The sequence below is a fragment of the Arxiozyma heterogenica genome (assembly GCF_036370985.1).
Source record: "Arxiozyma heterogenica strain weizmannii chromosome Unknown scaffold_18, whole genome shotgun sequence".
Lineage (NCBI taxonomy): Eukaryota > Fungi > Ascomycota > Saccharomycetes > Saccharomycetales > Saccharomycetaceae > Arxiozyma > Arxiozyma heterogenica.
The window spans coordinates 1,090,255-1,108,455 of NW_027042671.1; the positions used below are offsets into that span (position 1 = coordinate 1,090,255).

Here is an 18,201-nt window from a genome sequence, read left to right on the forward strand (position 1 = left end):
CATGAAACAGAGGACTGTGGGACTTACGGTGCTATCTGTGACCATCTCCGTTGTTGTACTAGTGATATCTAGTTTCATTTATGCCAGAGACAACTCTACGAAGGTGTATTATTGGTGTTGGATATGGCTATTACCCATGGCAGTATGGTGTTGGGTGGTCACTGCATGGTGCGATTTCCAGTTGTTCAAAAATGCCAAACCGGTCGGTTACTAGACAAATAAACCATGTCTCGATGACTATTTGATCAAACGCAAACAAATACACTAAATATTTGGATATATTCTATTATGTATGTATATAGACAGATATATGTATGTGTGTGTGTTTGTGTTTGTGTGTGTATTTTCTTTCATCTCTTCTTCTAAATTTAACAGAAAGATAAATGGAATACGTCTTAAAGTTGCAAGAACTTCCCTTTTGGGTAATTTCATCTTCATTGGGTAGTGATGTTTTGTTTTGTTTTGTTTTTCTCTTTTTTTCTGTTTTCTCTGTTTTCTCCACAAGTCGCTGCTGATTTGAGAGGAGGAAGAAGGACGGATTTCCTTTGGTTGTGGGGAATCAGTGGCATTAGCTGATCTCTGAAGATGTGGTGCTGGTGATGATTGTGATGGTCGTAGTGAAAGATCTTTGCATCTTGGTAGGCAAAAGATGATCTTCTTTAGGGGAAACAAGAGATAGATATAAAGAATAAATAGATATATAAATAAACACTGTGGTCACGAAGTCAGAAAGTATACATACATACATACGTACATACACATATATGTATACATATCACATATATTATCGGTATAATATCAGTATAATAATAATTGAAAAATGCCTCCAGTTAGACAAGTCTATGGACAAGAAGAAGTTTCAAACTGGGCCAAGTTCAAAATGGGGCTGATGATGGGAACTGCAGTCGGTGTTTGTACCGGTGTTATGTTTGGTGGGTTCACAATCTTGACTCAAGGTGCCGGTCCAGATGGTGTAGTTAGAACCTTAGGTAAATATATCGCTGGTTCTGCTGCCACCTTTGGTATGTTCATGTCTATCGGTTCAGTTATTAGAAGTGAGGGCTCGGAAGATACTATGTATAACAACAAAAGTATACTGCAGCTACAACAAAGAGCCAAATTTGAAGCATGGAAAGCTAAGACTCAATTGATCCACCGTTTTGACCCACAACAAAATTAATTATAATAGTATAAATTTTTGTATATGTTTTATACCCAAATCCTTTCTTAAAAAAACAAAAAAAAAAAAGAAAAGAACAAAACAATAATATATGGAATTGTGTTTGAAGGGGAATTGATGCTTGTATATATATATAGATAGATAGATAAATGGATAGATTGATTGATAAATACATATTTATCTGTTTATTTATTCATTTATTTATTTATTTATTTATGAATTTATATCTATGTATCTCTGTATTAAATTGTGTAACTTCTTTCTTTTTTTCTTTTTCATTATTCATGATTAATACCGTGATAATAACCTGATCATCACAACAGAGGCACCCTATTTTAGCTTAGTGTCATGGTGGATAATGGTTATTGACTTGGAATTCAATTTTATGCTGTTTGTGTAGAACACTAACTTCTTTTCATTAAGAAAAAAAAAGAATTTCTTACTTTAAAGGGAAAAAAACAAATATATATATTATATATATATATATATGTGTGTGTGATTTAAAAGGAAGAACATAAAGTGTGATAAATAGTGCAACAGAAATATTCTACAAGAAAACAACAAAACACAAAATATACATTAGCTATACATTAGCCCACAGAGTTATTTAATAGTAAGATCACAAATATTTATAGCGATTATTATGTCAGTCCAAAGTGTATAACCGGAAAATAAAATAAGTCTAAGAAAGAAAATAAATAAAAAAGAAAACGCAAATTATTAAAGAGCTCTTTTAGGCATATATAATCCAATGTCAGAAGCCATTGTAAATTCATATTTGCACGCACCTGTTCCAAATAAAGTATCATCTCAATCACAGCCACAATCACGATCACGATCACGATCACAATACAAAGATACTTTGTCACACACCAACAATATAACTTACATCGATAATCACATAAATAGTATTTCTCAAAAGAGTACTGATCCCATACCATATGTAAAATTTATATTTCCAGATATAAGAGCTATTTACCAGTTAAATAAAGCAAATCCCTTTCACGGTATTGTATATAATGAAGTAACAATTCATGGATTCGAACTGTACCTAGTGGAAAATTGGGTCGCACAAAGAGGATTATCTTCCATTATTACATCCTTTACTGGGAATTCACAGGATATTATTCATGGTATAGAGATGGTTTTACCTGCAGATTATGAACATTGGCCACCCGTTTTAAAAAAATATTACGATGAACTTATAACTTTCTCTCAACCAAAATTTAACGATAAATTTCAATGTATCCTTTTTATAACAAATCTGTCTACTCTTCCTTTATCTTTGCATATCTTGCACATTGAAAATGGTGATTTAAGATCTGTTTGGTCGACTTTTAAAATTAATTTCAATTTAAAATCAATGAACTGCTTAGGTAGGTCTTCTAATTTGCTAATGGAACCTTCCAATTCTTCTATAGAGAAATTTAACCATCTATTCAAATTATCAGCACCAAATCCATCATCTAAAATCAATTCAGGCTATTCAACTAATAATAATCATAATAGTGCTTTGAAAAATGGTTCTGGAAATCCAGAAAACTGGAGTTATTATGCTATCACAGATATTATTCAAACGGTCCAAATTGCACTGCATTATTTTAACAGCTATAATCATGCTCAAGATGGATTGTTATGTGATTTCACAAAGGCAGCAATTAATAATTGGTGGGTTGATTATGGAAAACTTTATTTTGGTATGGAAGGTCCTAGAAATGAAACAGTTTTAAATCCTACCACTTACGCCGCAATCATATCTTTGACTTTTGCAATATATTACAAGTTAATTCTGGAAAATTGTATGAATTCTAAACATCCGTTCCATAATATCGATGAATATTTTTTGGCTATCTCACTTTTCCAAAAGAAAATTAACTATTCAAGAAGAGATGGGAAAGTATATTTAGATCATATAACTTTAGAAAAATTATTTGAAGCTACAGCAAAATATAATACTAATAAAGACTTACTTCATTTGAAAAGAAAAATGAAATCTAAAATGCAAGACTTAACTGGAAAATCAAATACTGCAAGATTATCTCATGAAATTTTAACTACTGATCTGGATAATTTAATATCAAATTTGCATGATAGTGATAATGATTTAACCTATTTATGGAAACCATCCCATAGTAACAAATTTATCTCTTTGTCGGCAAATATAAGAGATTTTACACAATATAATTTTCATCATGGAGATACTGACAAAGAATTAAAACTACGTACTCAATTGTTGAACAATTCCAAGAAGCCCTCCTTTACCGAACCTTTTAAAAGGCACAGATCCCATTTTAGTGTACACAATTTCGTAGAAAGTAGGTATGCATCAGATATAACGAATAGACCAACATTAGATATGTCCCCTTCATTTATAAGTATATCTTCCATGTTCCCTATGTATGATAATCCAAGTGACAACTTCGATGGCCAATATAATAATGAAAATTATCAAGAAGAGTATTTCAGGAGGAATTCACTTCCCTTTATTAACGATGGTACCAGAGATACTGATGAATACGCATGCAAGAATATTTTCATATATAGATCAAATTCACAATCAAATATTGCAGAGTCTATTGAAAGATGGGATTTGCCGTTTGATCCGTCAATAGTGAAATTAGCAAGAGATTTGAAACGGATTGATCTTAAATTATTGAGACAAGAACGATCTGAAAATGAAGAACAAATTTGTTCTGAAGATAAGATCTGTGACAGTAATTTAGCTAAATTTGATGCATTGACCGAGGATATTCAAAAGGAAATTGATAAATACAAAGAAAATTCTGGGTATTTCCAAACACAATTTTTGGCTCTCAAAAATAAACAAAATCTGGCTTATAATGATGTGTCTGAAATAACATCATTGTCTGCTAAATTGAATTATGATATGAGAATTTTGGAATTGAGAGTTAGAGATGTGGAAGATAGTATTAAGCAGTTTGATACCAAACTATGTCAAGTGAAAAAGTCGTTAATTGGCTTGGATAATGATGACAAAGAATTCTGTAAAGCTATGTCATGTATTGATGATAAATCCCAGTTTGATAGTTGTATAAAGAAATTAGTACAATTAGAAAATAAGAGTACATGTTATAAGAGTGTATGTTCGAGCATACTAAAAAAGTGTTTTTTACTTGATTTAAAGAAGGATATTATGAGTTGGGTAGATTATTTTTTTGCACATACATAGGGATGACTTGGCCGCCTACAAAACTCAACTTTTAATGCCATTTTGTGAAATTAAAAAAGGAGGAAAACCATATGCAAATTTCTTTGGTTATTGTATAACTATATTATACAACTATTAAGGTAGCATCAAAATGTTTGTTTATTCTCTAGCATTTCTATGTAATGAAGCTTTTACATTGCATATCTGAAAAACTAGAAATAATTTTTTTGCTACCTAATATGAATAACCAAATCTATGAATAATATACATGTATTAGTCTATATCTAAAACAGTTCATATCCTTAAAAAAATGAATTAATTAATTTTCAGAGTTGTTTTTAAAACATACTTTGTCATATTGTAAAATCAACCACTATATTATTATTAAGTTATAGGATTGATGCTTGAAATTTTACATTAATAATAATAATAGTAAAATATTGGTATATTATCATTTATTCAACATCTTTTAATCATTAGCAAGATCATTGAGCAATAATATTTAAAAAACATGTTTTTATTCTAATCATATATACATTAAAAAAAATTAATGGAATGAATATACACAGAAACTTATATATATTATTTCATAATTTGCCTTCATATTTTAAGATTTGAGCAGCAGTATCATGAATAGTCTTTTTCAAATTAACTAACTCAAAACCAAGAATCCTCCTGGTTTTTGAATTGTCAATGATACAACCTTGTGGACCAACGCCAAGAACACCCATATGTGGTTTTCCAATTGGTATTTGGCCCTTTAAACAATCGAAGTCTTCATTTAATATATCTGCAATATCTTGAGACGAAAATTTACCAGCATATAACATCAATCTTTGGCCAACAGCTTCCTTACTCTGGAAGGCAATTAAATGGGCCTTTGCGACGTCACGAACATCTACATAACCAGCATATATACCTGCTGGTTTGAATAGACCATCAGAAGGAGTATGGATTAAAGAATTAACCAATTCACAAGAAGTGTTCAATTTTGTGGTAACATCATCATCAAATCTTTGAGGGCCAAAAACATATGCTGGATTAACGGTAGATAATTTGAATTGGACAATATCTCTATTTTTTTCTAAGAAATCCCAAGCTGCCTTTTCAGCTAATTTTTTAGACCCACAATATGCCCTACCAGCATTAGCTTGGCACGCTTCCCAATCGTCTGGATTCCAATTGCTTTCATCAACTATGAAAGTACTATCATTCTCTCTTTCAAATGTCTTTATAGCAGCATAACTAGATGTAATAACTACACGTTCTACTGTATCAGCGGCATATTTTTTAATCGATTCTAAGATACCTTTAGTGCCTTGAATAGCAGGATTTAAAAGATCTTTGACATACTCAGTAGTTTCAAAATGGAATGGGGAGGCGGTATGTATAATGTATTTAATCTCCTTGGCGTGTTTTCTGATTACCTCATCAAAAGCATTTGGTTTGGAGATATCTTCAACAATTTCTAAAGTTAAATTAGGAATGTTACCAAATTGTTTATTAAAAAGGTTGATCTTAGTTTGAGATCTAACTGTACCAATAACTTTGTAATTTTGTTCTAGCAATTGGCCAACAATATGATAAAACCAGTAGCACCAGAGACGAAAACAGACATTATTGCACTAGTAAATATGTACAATATTTTTACTGTCGGAAATAAACGCAATATAATAACCTATTAAATGGCCTACTTTGTAAGTGAGTTAACAGACAACTATGACATACAACTTGGTATTTTTTGTAACTGTGTCTGTCTATGTTGAAATGATGGATCAGATCTTAATCATATCTTAGACTCCGAGAATTATATTTGGGGGTGTAGATGTTGCAGGTTGTTCGGATTATAAAAATAATTTTTCTTTTGATAGTTTCTGCTGTATCTAACATTAGAGAAAGTGAGAAATATTTGGGAAAATCCTTGCATAGGCAAACAAGATTCATTTTTCATTGTACACTCTGTTCTGAATTACTATTATTAATTATTTTATACTTTAAATAGTTATATTCTTAACGGTTGATGTTATTGTTATAATTAATCACCATATTTGAAAATGATGAATAGTTCTTCAATATCTATATTTATGTATATGAGACTTCTTTCCATATATCGCTGATAAATGTAAATATATATATATGTATGTATATTATTTCAATACGTAATTCATATCATAACCTATCTAAAAATGTTAGTTTTTAAATCAAATTTACATTTATATCAATAGCTCTATTGAGATAATATTTGTTATAGAAAGGTTATTTGACTACTGAAAACATTGTAATACTACTTTAGAATATTTTTAAAATACTGAGCAATACATGAATTCTATCAAATAATGATATTTATCAATAATACATATATACATAATAAACCTTTTAAAGTCCTCTTCTTAATCATCATCAATGTACAATGTATCTAATATGAATTGAATGATAAATTGTTTTTGTGACAATAATGATATTTAAATAAAAGATAACTAGTTGAAAGTATAGATTAAGTATAGTTAAATATAACGAGATGGTTTATGAATTTTGATTATGATAAACTGTTTTGGTCTTTATAAAAATATCTTTTAAAAATATTTTTGGTTAATCGCAAACATATTACTTCAAGTTACAATATCACTCAAAAAGTTCAAATAATGATCTATTGACCAAATATCTAGAGTTCAGCGTATTGACTTATCTTAATAGTCAGGTGACTGTCCAAGTTGTTATAAAATATATTATGGTTTCTAGCATTATCATATTATATATTATTTGTAGGTATGGACGTGATATTTGTAAGTATAATGATTAAATAAACATCTCAAACCTAGTTTGTTGAAATCTCAATTGATGTATAAATATCTAAATGAAAGTATTTAAGAACCAGATAATAGACATAACTATGTTTATGTCGAATATATTGTGTTCTTTGTTAGTTTTGGTGTAAATATTCAGATGTCCATTATTCCTTTATTAGAGTGAGGTTAAGATTGGTACGATAATAATAAAGAATGCAATGATCATACCTTTTATTATAAAAGTATCATCTCATAGATTTAAAATTTATCTAATTCAATGTGGTTGTGCAATATTTTAATAATATTTAAAATATTTTTGTGAATAAAAGACTAACAGTAATAAGAAATTTTCTTTTCAAATAAAAAATATGCAAAAATATTATTTTATCGGTAGAACACATTTGGTTGTTTTAACATTATGATCAAATTAAATTTTGAAATTTGTAGATATTCATAAAATACATATAAGATGATGTTTATTGGATTCTTTTTACTCCTCATGAAAATATATTATGATAAGATGTCAGAAAATAATAATATACCTTGAATCATAATAAGATCAAGTTAATTTCTAAAGAAGATAGAGTCTACTAATGCTTTCTTGAATATTAGATTGATAATTTGTTAGGTTACTGGTTTATCATAATTACTTCTTTAATGTTGTTCTATCTTCAAAAATCTCAGTAAGATTTCTCTATATGTTAAATAGAAAAATTAACATGAGAGAATGAAGTGAAAGTATAGATGGTCAAATTACTATTTCTTATATTGAAATTTTGATAATATCATAGGATGTTAGCTTGCTTATATTAGGATATTAGTGGAAATCTAACTCTAAATTATATTCAATAGTTCTTTTATTCTATATAATTGATATACAGGGTATAATATATAATACAACTTTTTTATATTGAGTCTTCTTCAATACAAAATTTTTTAACACTTTCAGCTATTATTATAATAAATTTAGATTAATAAAGGTATCGCTAAACATTTTTTAACATTAGCTCACCTGATGTACTAAACTGTATATAGTAATGTTAATACTACACATATACTCACAAATTAGAAAGTTATTAATTTTAATTGACAAATTGATAATACAACCCATGTTATTATTTTTAAAATAAATAATATTTCTTAGATAGAGCTTGAAAAAAAACTATAATAAGCATATTTTTGTTGATAATTATATCTGTTACTCTTTCATAATAATCAGAGTTTTCTTGACTAAGTTTCTCTGCGATTTAGTGCCAACATTATTTCGACTGTTTTACTAACACATTCATAGCCAGTATATAAATAGTTGCCTATTCTAAATTTTTCATTTTAACATTCAGCTAAATCACATATTTTATGATTTCCAACTAGAACTTCTTTTGTTTAAAAAGGTTTTCAAAGTTACGTTATTTTTATACAGAGTTACACTAATTTAGCTGATTATATGAATTTATTTGAAATTTTAAGAAAAATAAAAAAAAATTGTTATGGGTTACAGAAGTGATTAATTATAGAACTCCTAAACAATACTTTGTGAAATAAGATTTTTAAGAAAGAGAAATATAAACTAATCATATTTCAACATATACTAGACAGTGAAAATTTAAATATATTTCTTTTAAATATCACTAAACTTTGATCTAATTATTTTTTTACTTTTGCGATTCATAAGAAAAAACTTCATCAATAGATACATAAGTAAAACCAAGAATTTTGCATATCATATTTTTTTATTTCATCTACATTTTTTCTGTGATATTGTTATTTCTATATTATTTATGAAGAAGAAATAGGAAAATATTCATTACATTATTAATAGTGTTAAATATATAATAGTTATAATTGAAAATATGTGCAATATATTGACTACAAATAAGCACTCCTTCTCAACAAAACACTAATCTCACATGCTGATTTCTTTTATCACTTTATTTTTGTTAGTTTTTAAATAAAACTTCCAAACCAAAGAATCTTGCTTTTAGTCTTTTTGGAACATATCTAAAAGGCTTCTAAACAAATCTTTTATTTTCTTTAGATTGAATAGTAGGATTTTCTGAATTGATATAGAAATAAACAAAAATCATTCTTAAAAAACAACAAGCTCTCCAAAATTCTTCTTTGCCTCTTTTTCTATTCCCCATCTTCTTCAGTACCAAAAAACACTTTAACAAAAGATAAAATATTTCTAGTAGAACGTATTCTAAAAAAAATAATTTGATAAACACAACGTTAGTTACTTCTCAAAGCATAAAAAAAAATCAAAGCTATACAGAAACATAATTTACACAGAAAACTACAGAAGAAAATAGACAATAACAACACAATCTATGATAATATAATCACTATTTTGTTATTGATTTACAGATAATTCAAGCACCCAAATATTGAGTAAGGACATAACAAACCACCTTTGGATATCTTTCTTACAAGCAAATAGTAAGCTTACTAAACCTTTCTTAAGAAACTGAAAATTTTGGTAATGAACCCAGTAATCTATTGGAACTGACTAATGTTGACAAACCGTCAAATAATAGTTCTAAATTTGGTGCAGTTAGTGAAAATAATGCTACAATAAGACATTAAAGAAAATTAGTCAACTAAGTTCATTTTGATTTTCTGATATAAATACCGCAACATATTCATTAATGATTCCAAAAAAAAAATTAAAATCAAATTATAAATTGTCTAATGAACCTATTAAATTATGTTGATGGATTATCGATAACGAATAAGCTGTGGAAAAATGAAACAATGAACACAAACAATACAAATACTCCACTTTTTAGTTTATTGATTAACTGTACTGGTTGGGTTGAAAATCAGAAATAAATTGAGAGATTAGTGAAAAAAACACGCAATTCTGGGATTGCTTTTTTTTTTTTTTCCTATTGTAGAACAACTATTATAGAAGTTATTGTACATATACTTATGTATTTGTTTTACCACAGTGGAAAAAATGTTTTTTTTTGCTTGGTTCAGGTAATTTTTAAAAAATTTTTGTGATTTTTAACCTCCATAAACCTATTTCCAAACATATTGTTTTTGTTGTACTTATTATATACCACCCTACTTGCAACAATAGTTTCGTAGTAAAAGAAATATTGCAATTTCATTGCACCCTAATCAAAAAAAACCATAGCTGCTGTCTTTTATGAATCTATGAGCAACTTTTATGGAGTGATCGAAATCTATAAATAAAAATAAAAATCTTACATTATAGTATCAGATACAAATGTAATTCATAGAAAATTCTAGATTCTCCTTAAGAACAAAGTGGAGATTATTTTGTTATTTCCGGAACAATAAAGGATTATGCAGGAAATAGCAATAAAAAAATTAAACATTGTCTATTCTTTGAAGAATATTTTTGCCACGATATAAAGAAAAAGAAACAAAAGAATTAAAATTGTCGACCATGAAAAAAATTTTTTCTTTTTTTTTTTTCTTTCATTCCGTGAAAAATTTTCAATCGTAAAATTTATTGGATATCGCAAATTCCGTTTAAAAACAAAAGCGTCATAGCACGTGATTCTTCCTCTTTTTCCTGTTTTTTTCTCACTGGTTTTTTCTTGAGAAAAAAATTTTTTTCTTTTTTGGTGTATCTTCAACTTTTTTTGAGATCCCAATTTTTAGAATAGAAGTCTTATTCTTGTTAATTTATCACAATAACATACTTTGCACCTCATAATCTAATAACGTTTTTCAATGAAGATACAAACACGAAGACAAAAGAATAATCCTCTTTTCGTAATCAGCTACGATTAATATTTTTATTTTTATTTTAAATAATGTGTTCCTTCTGTGTTTCTTATTCTTCATCGATATGGTGAAGAAAAATTCTACGACTTTATCAAACTATTGTTTTGTTTCATCCTCTGATTAGGCTTTTCTTTTCTTGAAAAATTAAAAAAAATCTTTACAGGTGGAGAACTCAAGAAAAAAGCAAAGAATACAATAAAAAAGAATATACTAATTATTTATGCTTCCACTTTATTCCTTTCCTTAATACAATGCTGACTGATTTAACGTTCGGAAGAAAATGAAAAAAAAGTTAACAATAGAATTTGTCGGGTTTCGGTTCAAATAAAGTATTGACGTAACAATAGCTATCAAAGACAATATATGCAAGTATTCTGGACTATTGTTCATTATTTCCACCCTAGAAGTTGGAATGCTGTGAAAAATTCCGCTCACTATTTTCTTAGTTTTGGTAAAAACGAGTATTACCCTTCTTCCAATGTACAAAAAGAAAAAAGAAATGGCTGCAAAGACCTATCAACTATGACATATCCAAAATATGAAATGCAAAATTTAATTAGAAGAAATATGCTAGCAATACTCATACAAACCCAATAAATTATAGCGAAATAAGAAATTATTCCAAATCCTTAAACACAAATTATGGAAAGTTGTTGAACTAACTGATTTTCAACAAGAAATGTGCTATGTTTACTTTGCGCTATTCAATAGAATATATATATATATATGTTACAAATTAACACTTGTATTTGTTGAATAACATGAATATATTCCCAACTATAGTTTATAATTCTTATAAAGTTAACCGTATAAATAATTAAACTAAAACTCTTTTTTTCTCTCTCTTGTACATAGCATAGAAATAATTTTATATAGAAAGTATGCATAACGTGAAAAATACGACATTAAGAAATTCTTAGTTTTAATATACGTGAATATTTTCTTTTCTGTCTGGCATTTATTAAAATCCCATTGTTCTACTTATTTCATTCTAGAACAACTTATTTTAATAATTTCACTACTTCAGAGAAAAAATCATTTCTTATGTATTTATGAAATAAATTAGCAAATAGACAACTAATTTGTAATAAACACTTAAACATTGAAATATCTAAGTATGCTTGTTTTTTATTTTGTTTCAATCATAATATATGGTGAGAAGAATCAACTTTCACATTTTGTAATACTTAGTACTAGAAAAAATGTCACACCGTTTTATTTCAGCGAAAAACAAAGGAAAAAACATATGATATTTCCGTGAACCCTACTTTGTTTTTGTTCCGTGGAATAAACGTTTACCAAATTTTTTACTTGAAAAACTCGACAGCTCTATAAAAAAGAAAAACAATAGGATATGCAGATCTTTTTATACCACCAAAAGACCATTCTGAAATGGTCAAAATGTATTATGCATAATATATACCAGCATATACATATTCAAAAAAGAATCTAGATCTTGCTGGTTACTCTGGTTTGATTATTTGTCATACATACTTATAAAACAAAAATATATAAACATGTATATATATCTGCATTTGAACAGTTTGTAAATTGATCTTTATTTTTGTTCTTTTGAGTTTTACTTTCTCCTATTTTTTTTTTTTCGTGATTCTTGTTCTTGTGCGTTTTCCACAGAAAAATCTTCGAAAAAAAACCAACAAAAAATATTAATTGGATAAGATAAACAAAAAAAAAATAAAGTGAGATAAAACAAAAATTAACTACTACTCATTTTTGTTATACTTAGAATGCAGATATTAATTTTGTGGTCACTATTAGGACTACTTGTGACCAAAGTAAGTGTTGCTACTACAACTATTTCAACACCAACAACCTTGTCTGGTGATCAAACGTTTTCTGATGATATCGTAATTGAATCAGGGGCTACTCTCGCATTAGTATCTGGTTCATCATATTCCTTCAATGGTAATATTGATGTTAAAGGTTCTTTAGACATCATCGGTGATTCAACAAACGGGTTAACTAGTCTACAATTTGGTTCTACTACAACAATTACAAACAGTGGTAACATCAACATTGAGAATATTAAATCTGCAGGTTCTGCTAGTGATTTTGTTATTGCACCTGCAAGTATTGATAACTCTGGTACATTTACTGTTTCACAATTAAATGCTGCCGCTACTGTACCAGGTACCAATTTTACTTTAGCTCCAACTGGCTCCTTCATTAATACAGGTACAATTGACTATGATACGGCTGGTAAAGGAGGCACTACAAATGGATTCCTTTACCTTGGTACTATAACTAATAATGGTATCATTAATTCTGGTGGATTTTCAGCACTAACATCTGATGGACTTTATAGCACTCATAGTAGATACAAAATGAGAGGTATTATCTTCAATAATCCTATTGAAGGTAAAGGTGTAGTTACTGGTAATGCTGGAGCTACAATTCTTCTTAACACAGATATTCTAGGAGGACAAACTTTTAGTATCAACAAGGCTATGTATTTAATTAATCCAAAAATTGTACCAAGTTCACTTAAAATTGTAAATTTTGTCTATTCTGCAATAGTATTCTTAGGTATAGATTTTCAACAATGGATTAATGAAAATTTTGGTGCAGTGAAAGGCACCATGCAAATTAATTATGGGGTAGATGGCCACCAGTACTGGTTTAATTCAAGTTGTCCATATGGCTATGTAACAAACCAAATATCTTTTAGTGTTGTGCCATCTGATCCTAAATATCAACTTGATGGTACCTTCGTATTAATTACTCAACAATTGAGCGGTAACCAATGTACATGGTTATCTGAACCAGTTATTAAGACAACAACAGTTACCACTGTAGATTCTATTACTAAAGCTACCACTATTTCAACTTTAACAATATCTACGACTAACCAGTATTTCTATACTGTGCCTGAATTCATTTATGAAGTTGCTGTACCTGCATTATCTACTACCTACACTACTCTTACTACATCGATTACCACCCCTACTACATCAATATATACCACAACTGTTACCGACACAGAAGGATCTGTCACCGAAGAAGTTGTAGTTGTTGTCCAAACACCACCATTATCTACATCCTACACAACTATAACATATCCTGTTACTGCCCCAACCTCATCCACATTCACGGCAACTGTTACCGATACAGCTGGATCTAAAACTGAAAAAGTTGTTGTTATTGTTCTCACCCCACCTCCATCCACTTCCTACACCACTATTACTAGTCGATTCGCATTTCCAAAAACATCTACCTATACCACCACACTTGTTGACAACAATGGTTCTTCATCCCCAGAAGTTGTTGTGGTTGTTGTCACCCCGCCTCCACTCACTATCCACACCTCTACTACTTCGGACATCGAGGAACCAACTAGTACTACCTACACTACCACAGTTCTTGATATCCAAGGCTCTCCATCTCCAGAAGTTGTTGTGGTTTATATCAACCCATCTCGATCTACTTCTTACACCATTTCTACTGCAGATGTTACAGAACCAACCACATCTACTTACACCACCACAATCACTGATAGCAACGGATCTTTAACTAGTGAGGTTGTTATTCTTGTGATTACACCAACGCCATCTACTACTTACACTACTACTACCGCAGATATTGCAGAACTAACAACCACCACGTACACTACAACGTATATTGATGGTGACGCTTCTTCAACTGCTGAGATTGTTGTTGTAGTGATTACTCCATTGTCACCCACCATCTACACAACTACTACTGCAGATGTCACAAAACTAACTACAACTACATACACCACTAAGGTTACTGATAGCAACGGGTCTTCATTTTCAGAGGTTGTTGTTGTAGTTGTCACTCCATCCCCATCTACTTCCTACACTACTATTACTGCGGATATTTCTGCCCCAACTACAACTACTTACACCACTACTAGCACAGACAGTAACGGCTCTTTATCCCCAGAGGTTGTTATTATAGTGATTACACCGTCTCCATCTACCTCCTACACTACCACCACTGCGGATGTTTCTGCTCCAATCACAACTACTTACACTACTACCATCACAGAAAGCAATGGCTCTTCATCCCCAGAGGTTGTTGTTGTTGTGGTTACTCCAGCTCCATCTACTATCTACACCACTACCACAGGTCCAGTTTCTGCCCCAACCACAACTACTTACACTACTACAGTTGTTGATAGCAATGGGTCTTTATCCCCAGAGGTTGTTGTTGTAGTGATTACACCGTCTCCATCTACCTCCTACACTACCACCACTGCGGATGTTTCTGCTCCAATCACAACTACTTACACTACTACCATCACAGAAAGCAATGGCTCTTCATCCCCAGAGGTTGTTGTTGTTGTGGTTACTCCAGCTCCATCTACTATCTACACTACAACTACAGGTCCAGTTTCTGCCCCAACCACAACTACTTACACAACCACTGTTACTGACAGCAATGGCTCTTCCTCTCCAGAGGTTGTTGTTGTTGTGATCACTCCAGCTCCATCTACCTTCTATACGACCACTACTGGGGATGTCTCTGCCTTGACCACATCTACCTTCACCACCACTATTACTAACAGCAATGGCTCTTCCTCTCCAGAGGTTGTTGTTGTTGTGATCACTCCAGCTCCATCTACCTTCTATACGACCACTACTGCGGATGTTTCTGCTCCAACTACAACCACCTACACAACCACTGTTACTGATAGCAATGGCTCTTCCTCTCCAGAGGTTGTTGTTGTTGTGATCACCCCATCTCCAAGTGGCCCAACTATCTACACCACTACTACTGGGGATGTCTCTGCCTTGACCACATCTACCTTCACCACCACTGTTACTGATAGCAATGGCTCTTCCTCTCCAGAGGTTGTTGTTGTTGTGATCACTCCAGCTCCATCTACCTTCTATACGACCACTACTGGGGATGTCTCTGCCTTGACCACATCTACCTTCACCACCACTATTACTAACAGCAATGGCTCTTCCTCTCCAGAGGTTGTTGTTGTTGTGATCACCCCATCTCCAAGTGGCCCAACTATCTACACCACTACTACTGGGGATGTCTCTGCCTTGACCACATCTACCTTCACCACCACTGTTACTGATAGCAATGGCTCTTCCTCTCCAGAGGTTGTTGTTGTTGTGATCACTCCAGCTCCATCTACCTTCTATACGACCACTACTGGGGATGTCTCTGCCTTGACCACATCTACCTTCACCACCACTATTACTAACAGCAATGGCTCTTCCTCTCCAGAGGTTGTTGTTGTTGTGATCACTCCAGCTCCATCTACCTTCTATACGACCACTACTGCGGATGTTTCTGCTCCAACTACAACCACCTACACAACCACTGTTACTGATAGCAATGGCTCTTCCTCTCCAGAGGTTGTTGTTGTTGTGATCACTCCAGCTCCAAGTGGCCCAACTATCTACACTACTACTACTGCGGATGTTTCTGCTCCAACTACAACCACCTTCACCACCACTGTTACTGATAGCAATGGCTCTTCCTCTCCAGAAGTTGTTGTTGTTGTGATCACTCCATCTCCAAGTGGCCCAACTATCTACACCACTACTACTGGGGATGTCTCTGCTCCAACTACAACCACCTACACAACCACTGTTACTGATAGCAATGGCTCTTCCTCTCCAGAGGTTGTTGTTGTTGTGATCACCCCATCTCCAAGTGGCCCAACTATCTACACCACTACTACTGGGGATGTCTCTGCCTTGACCACATCTACCTTCACCACCACTGTTACTGATAGCAATGGCTCTTCCTCTCCAGAGGTTGTTGTTGTTGTGATCACTCCAGCTCCAAGTGGCCCAACTATCTACACTACTACTACTGCGGATGTTTCTGCCTTGACCACATCTACCTTCACCACCACTATTACTAACAGCAATGGCTCTTTATCCCCAGAGGTTGTTGTTGTTGTAATCACCCCATCTCCAAGTGGCCCAACTATCTACATCACTACTACTGCGGATGTTTTTACTCCAATCACATCTACCTTCACCACCACTATTACTAACAGCAATGGCTCTTTATCCCCAGAGGTTGTTGTTGTTGTGGTTACTCCAGCTCCATCTACTATCTACACCACTACTACTGTGGATATTTCTTCTCCAATCACAACTACTTACACCACTACCATCACAGACAGTAACGGCTCTTCATCCGCTGAAGTTGTTGTAGTAGTGATCACCCCATCTCCATTTAATAGCTTTATAACATCATCAATTTCTGTACCATCTCCTCTCTACGGAAATTCCACAATTTCTGGTGAAAAAACTGAACCTATTTTGACTGACACTTTAGTTGTTTTGACTACAGTTGTTAATGGAGTTACTATGACTACAACTTATTGTCCAGAACCATCTGCAACTTCTGAAACAGGTATGACTGCGATCATTGGACACAGTTCTATTGAATCTGTTTATACTGATTCAAGGAACCAACAAGAAGAGACTAACTCATTTACTACTGCTACAAATGTGACTCCAGTTATTTCTATTGCTTCTACCACCACGGGTCTAGCATTTACCAATGGTGAAAATCACCCAACATCTAGAAACTCTAGAACATCTACCACTGTAATCGGTAATAATGAGTCTAGAAGATCAGAAACATCGATGCCTTCAATGGTGCCGCAAGTTTCCCAATATGTTTCTGAACAACCATCCTCATCATCAATTGCTATCACAGTACCTCATGAAGGCGTACCTTCTCTTGTATCATATGAAGGTAAAGGTAGCACCATGTATATGATGAAGTGGAGTGTTGCCCATTGCATTGGTTTATTATTATTCATGGTAATTTAAATTGATTAAAGGCAAAAAATTTTAAAATAAAGAATTCTAAATAATTTAATAATTAAATATTTCTATATAAGTATATAGTATTCTAATATTTTTTATATTGTGTATTTTTATTATTTATTTAATTTCCAAATAGCTTGTACAGCACAAATAGATTTGCTCATTCCTAATAAACCATCAATATCTTCTTTTAATTTTAAATAGTTTAGATTATTCAATACAATTATGCAATCTAATAGTTGCTATATAGACATTTTAATACATGTATATTTTTGCTACATGTTTTGGCAATTTTTAATAAAGAGATTGTGATTAGGAAATTTACTTCTGTATAAATCAATTGATCATGGTTTAAAGGATATAAGGTCTTTAAATCTTTTCTAATTAAGAAAAATTGTAATTGTGAAGATTTGATGCTAGTTTAATTCAAAGATCATAATAAAAGGTTTGACACATGTCTTAAAAACAGCTACAATCTTTCTTTACCTGCATTTACTGAAAAGTTAACTAGAC

General features: G+C 31.5%; 5 protein-coding genes across 5 annotated transcripts; 4 read left to right on the top strand and 1 right to left on the bottom strand.

Annotated features, from left to right (window-relative positions):
• Position 1: 1 nt before the first annotated feature.
• ERI1 (Eri1p) lies at positions 2–214 on the top strand (the record flags this gene model as incomplete). The annotated part of the gene is made up of 1 exon (XM_064858879.1): positions 2–214. One exon carries the CDS (start codon positions 2–4, stop codon positions 212–214), a length of 213 nt encoding a protein of 70 aa, XP_064714702.1.
• A 606-nt stretch (positions 215–820) lies between these two features.
• On the top strand, positions 821–1,180 carry MGR2 (Mgr2p; the record flags this gene model as incomplete). The annotated part of the gene is made up of 1 exon (XM_064858880.1): positions 821–1,180. One exon carries the CDS (start codon positions 821–823, stop codon positions 1,178–1,180), a length of 360 nt encoding a protein of 119 aa, XP_064714703.1.
• A 751-nt stretch (positions 1,181–1,931) lies between these two features.
• Positions 1,932–4,370, top strand: PWA37_002284 (uncharacterized protein; the record flags this gene model as incomplete). The annotated part of the gene is made up of 1 exon (XM_064858881.1): positions 1,932–4,370. The coding sequence occupies one exon, from the start codon at positions 1,932–1,934 to the stop codon at positions 4,368–4,370; it is 2,439 nt and encodes an 812-aa protein (XP_064714704.1).
• A 566-nt stretch (positions 4,371–4,936) lies between these two features.
• Positions 4,937–5,967, bottom strand: PWA37_002285 (SDR family oxidoreductase; the record flags this gene model as incomplete). Its single annotated transcript, XM_064858882.1, has 2 exons — positions 4,937–5,883; positions 5,940–5,967. 2 exons carry the CDS (start codon positions 5,965–5,967, stop codon positions 4,937–4,939), a joined length of 975 nt encoding a protein of 324 aa, XP_064714705.1.
• Positions 5,968–12,642: 6,675 nt separating this feature from the next.
• PWA37_002286 (uncharacterized protein) lies at positions 12,643–17,691 on the top strand (the record flags this gene model as incomplete). Its single annotated transcript, XM_064858883.1, has 1 exon — positions 12,643–17,691. The coding sequence occupies one exon, from the start codon at positions 12,643–12,645 to the stop codon at positions 17,689–17,691; it is 5,049 nt and encodes a 1,682-aa protein (XP_064714706.1).
• Between the last annotated feature and the right edge of the window lie 510 nt (positions 17,692–18,201).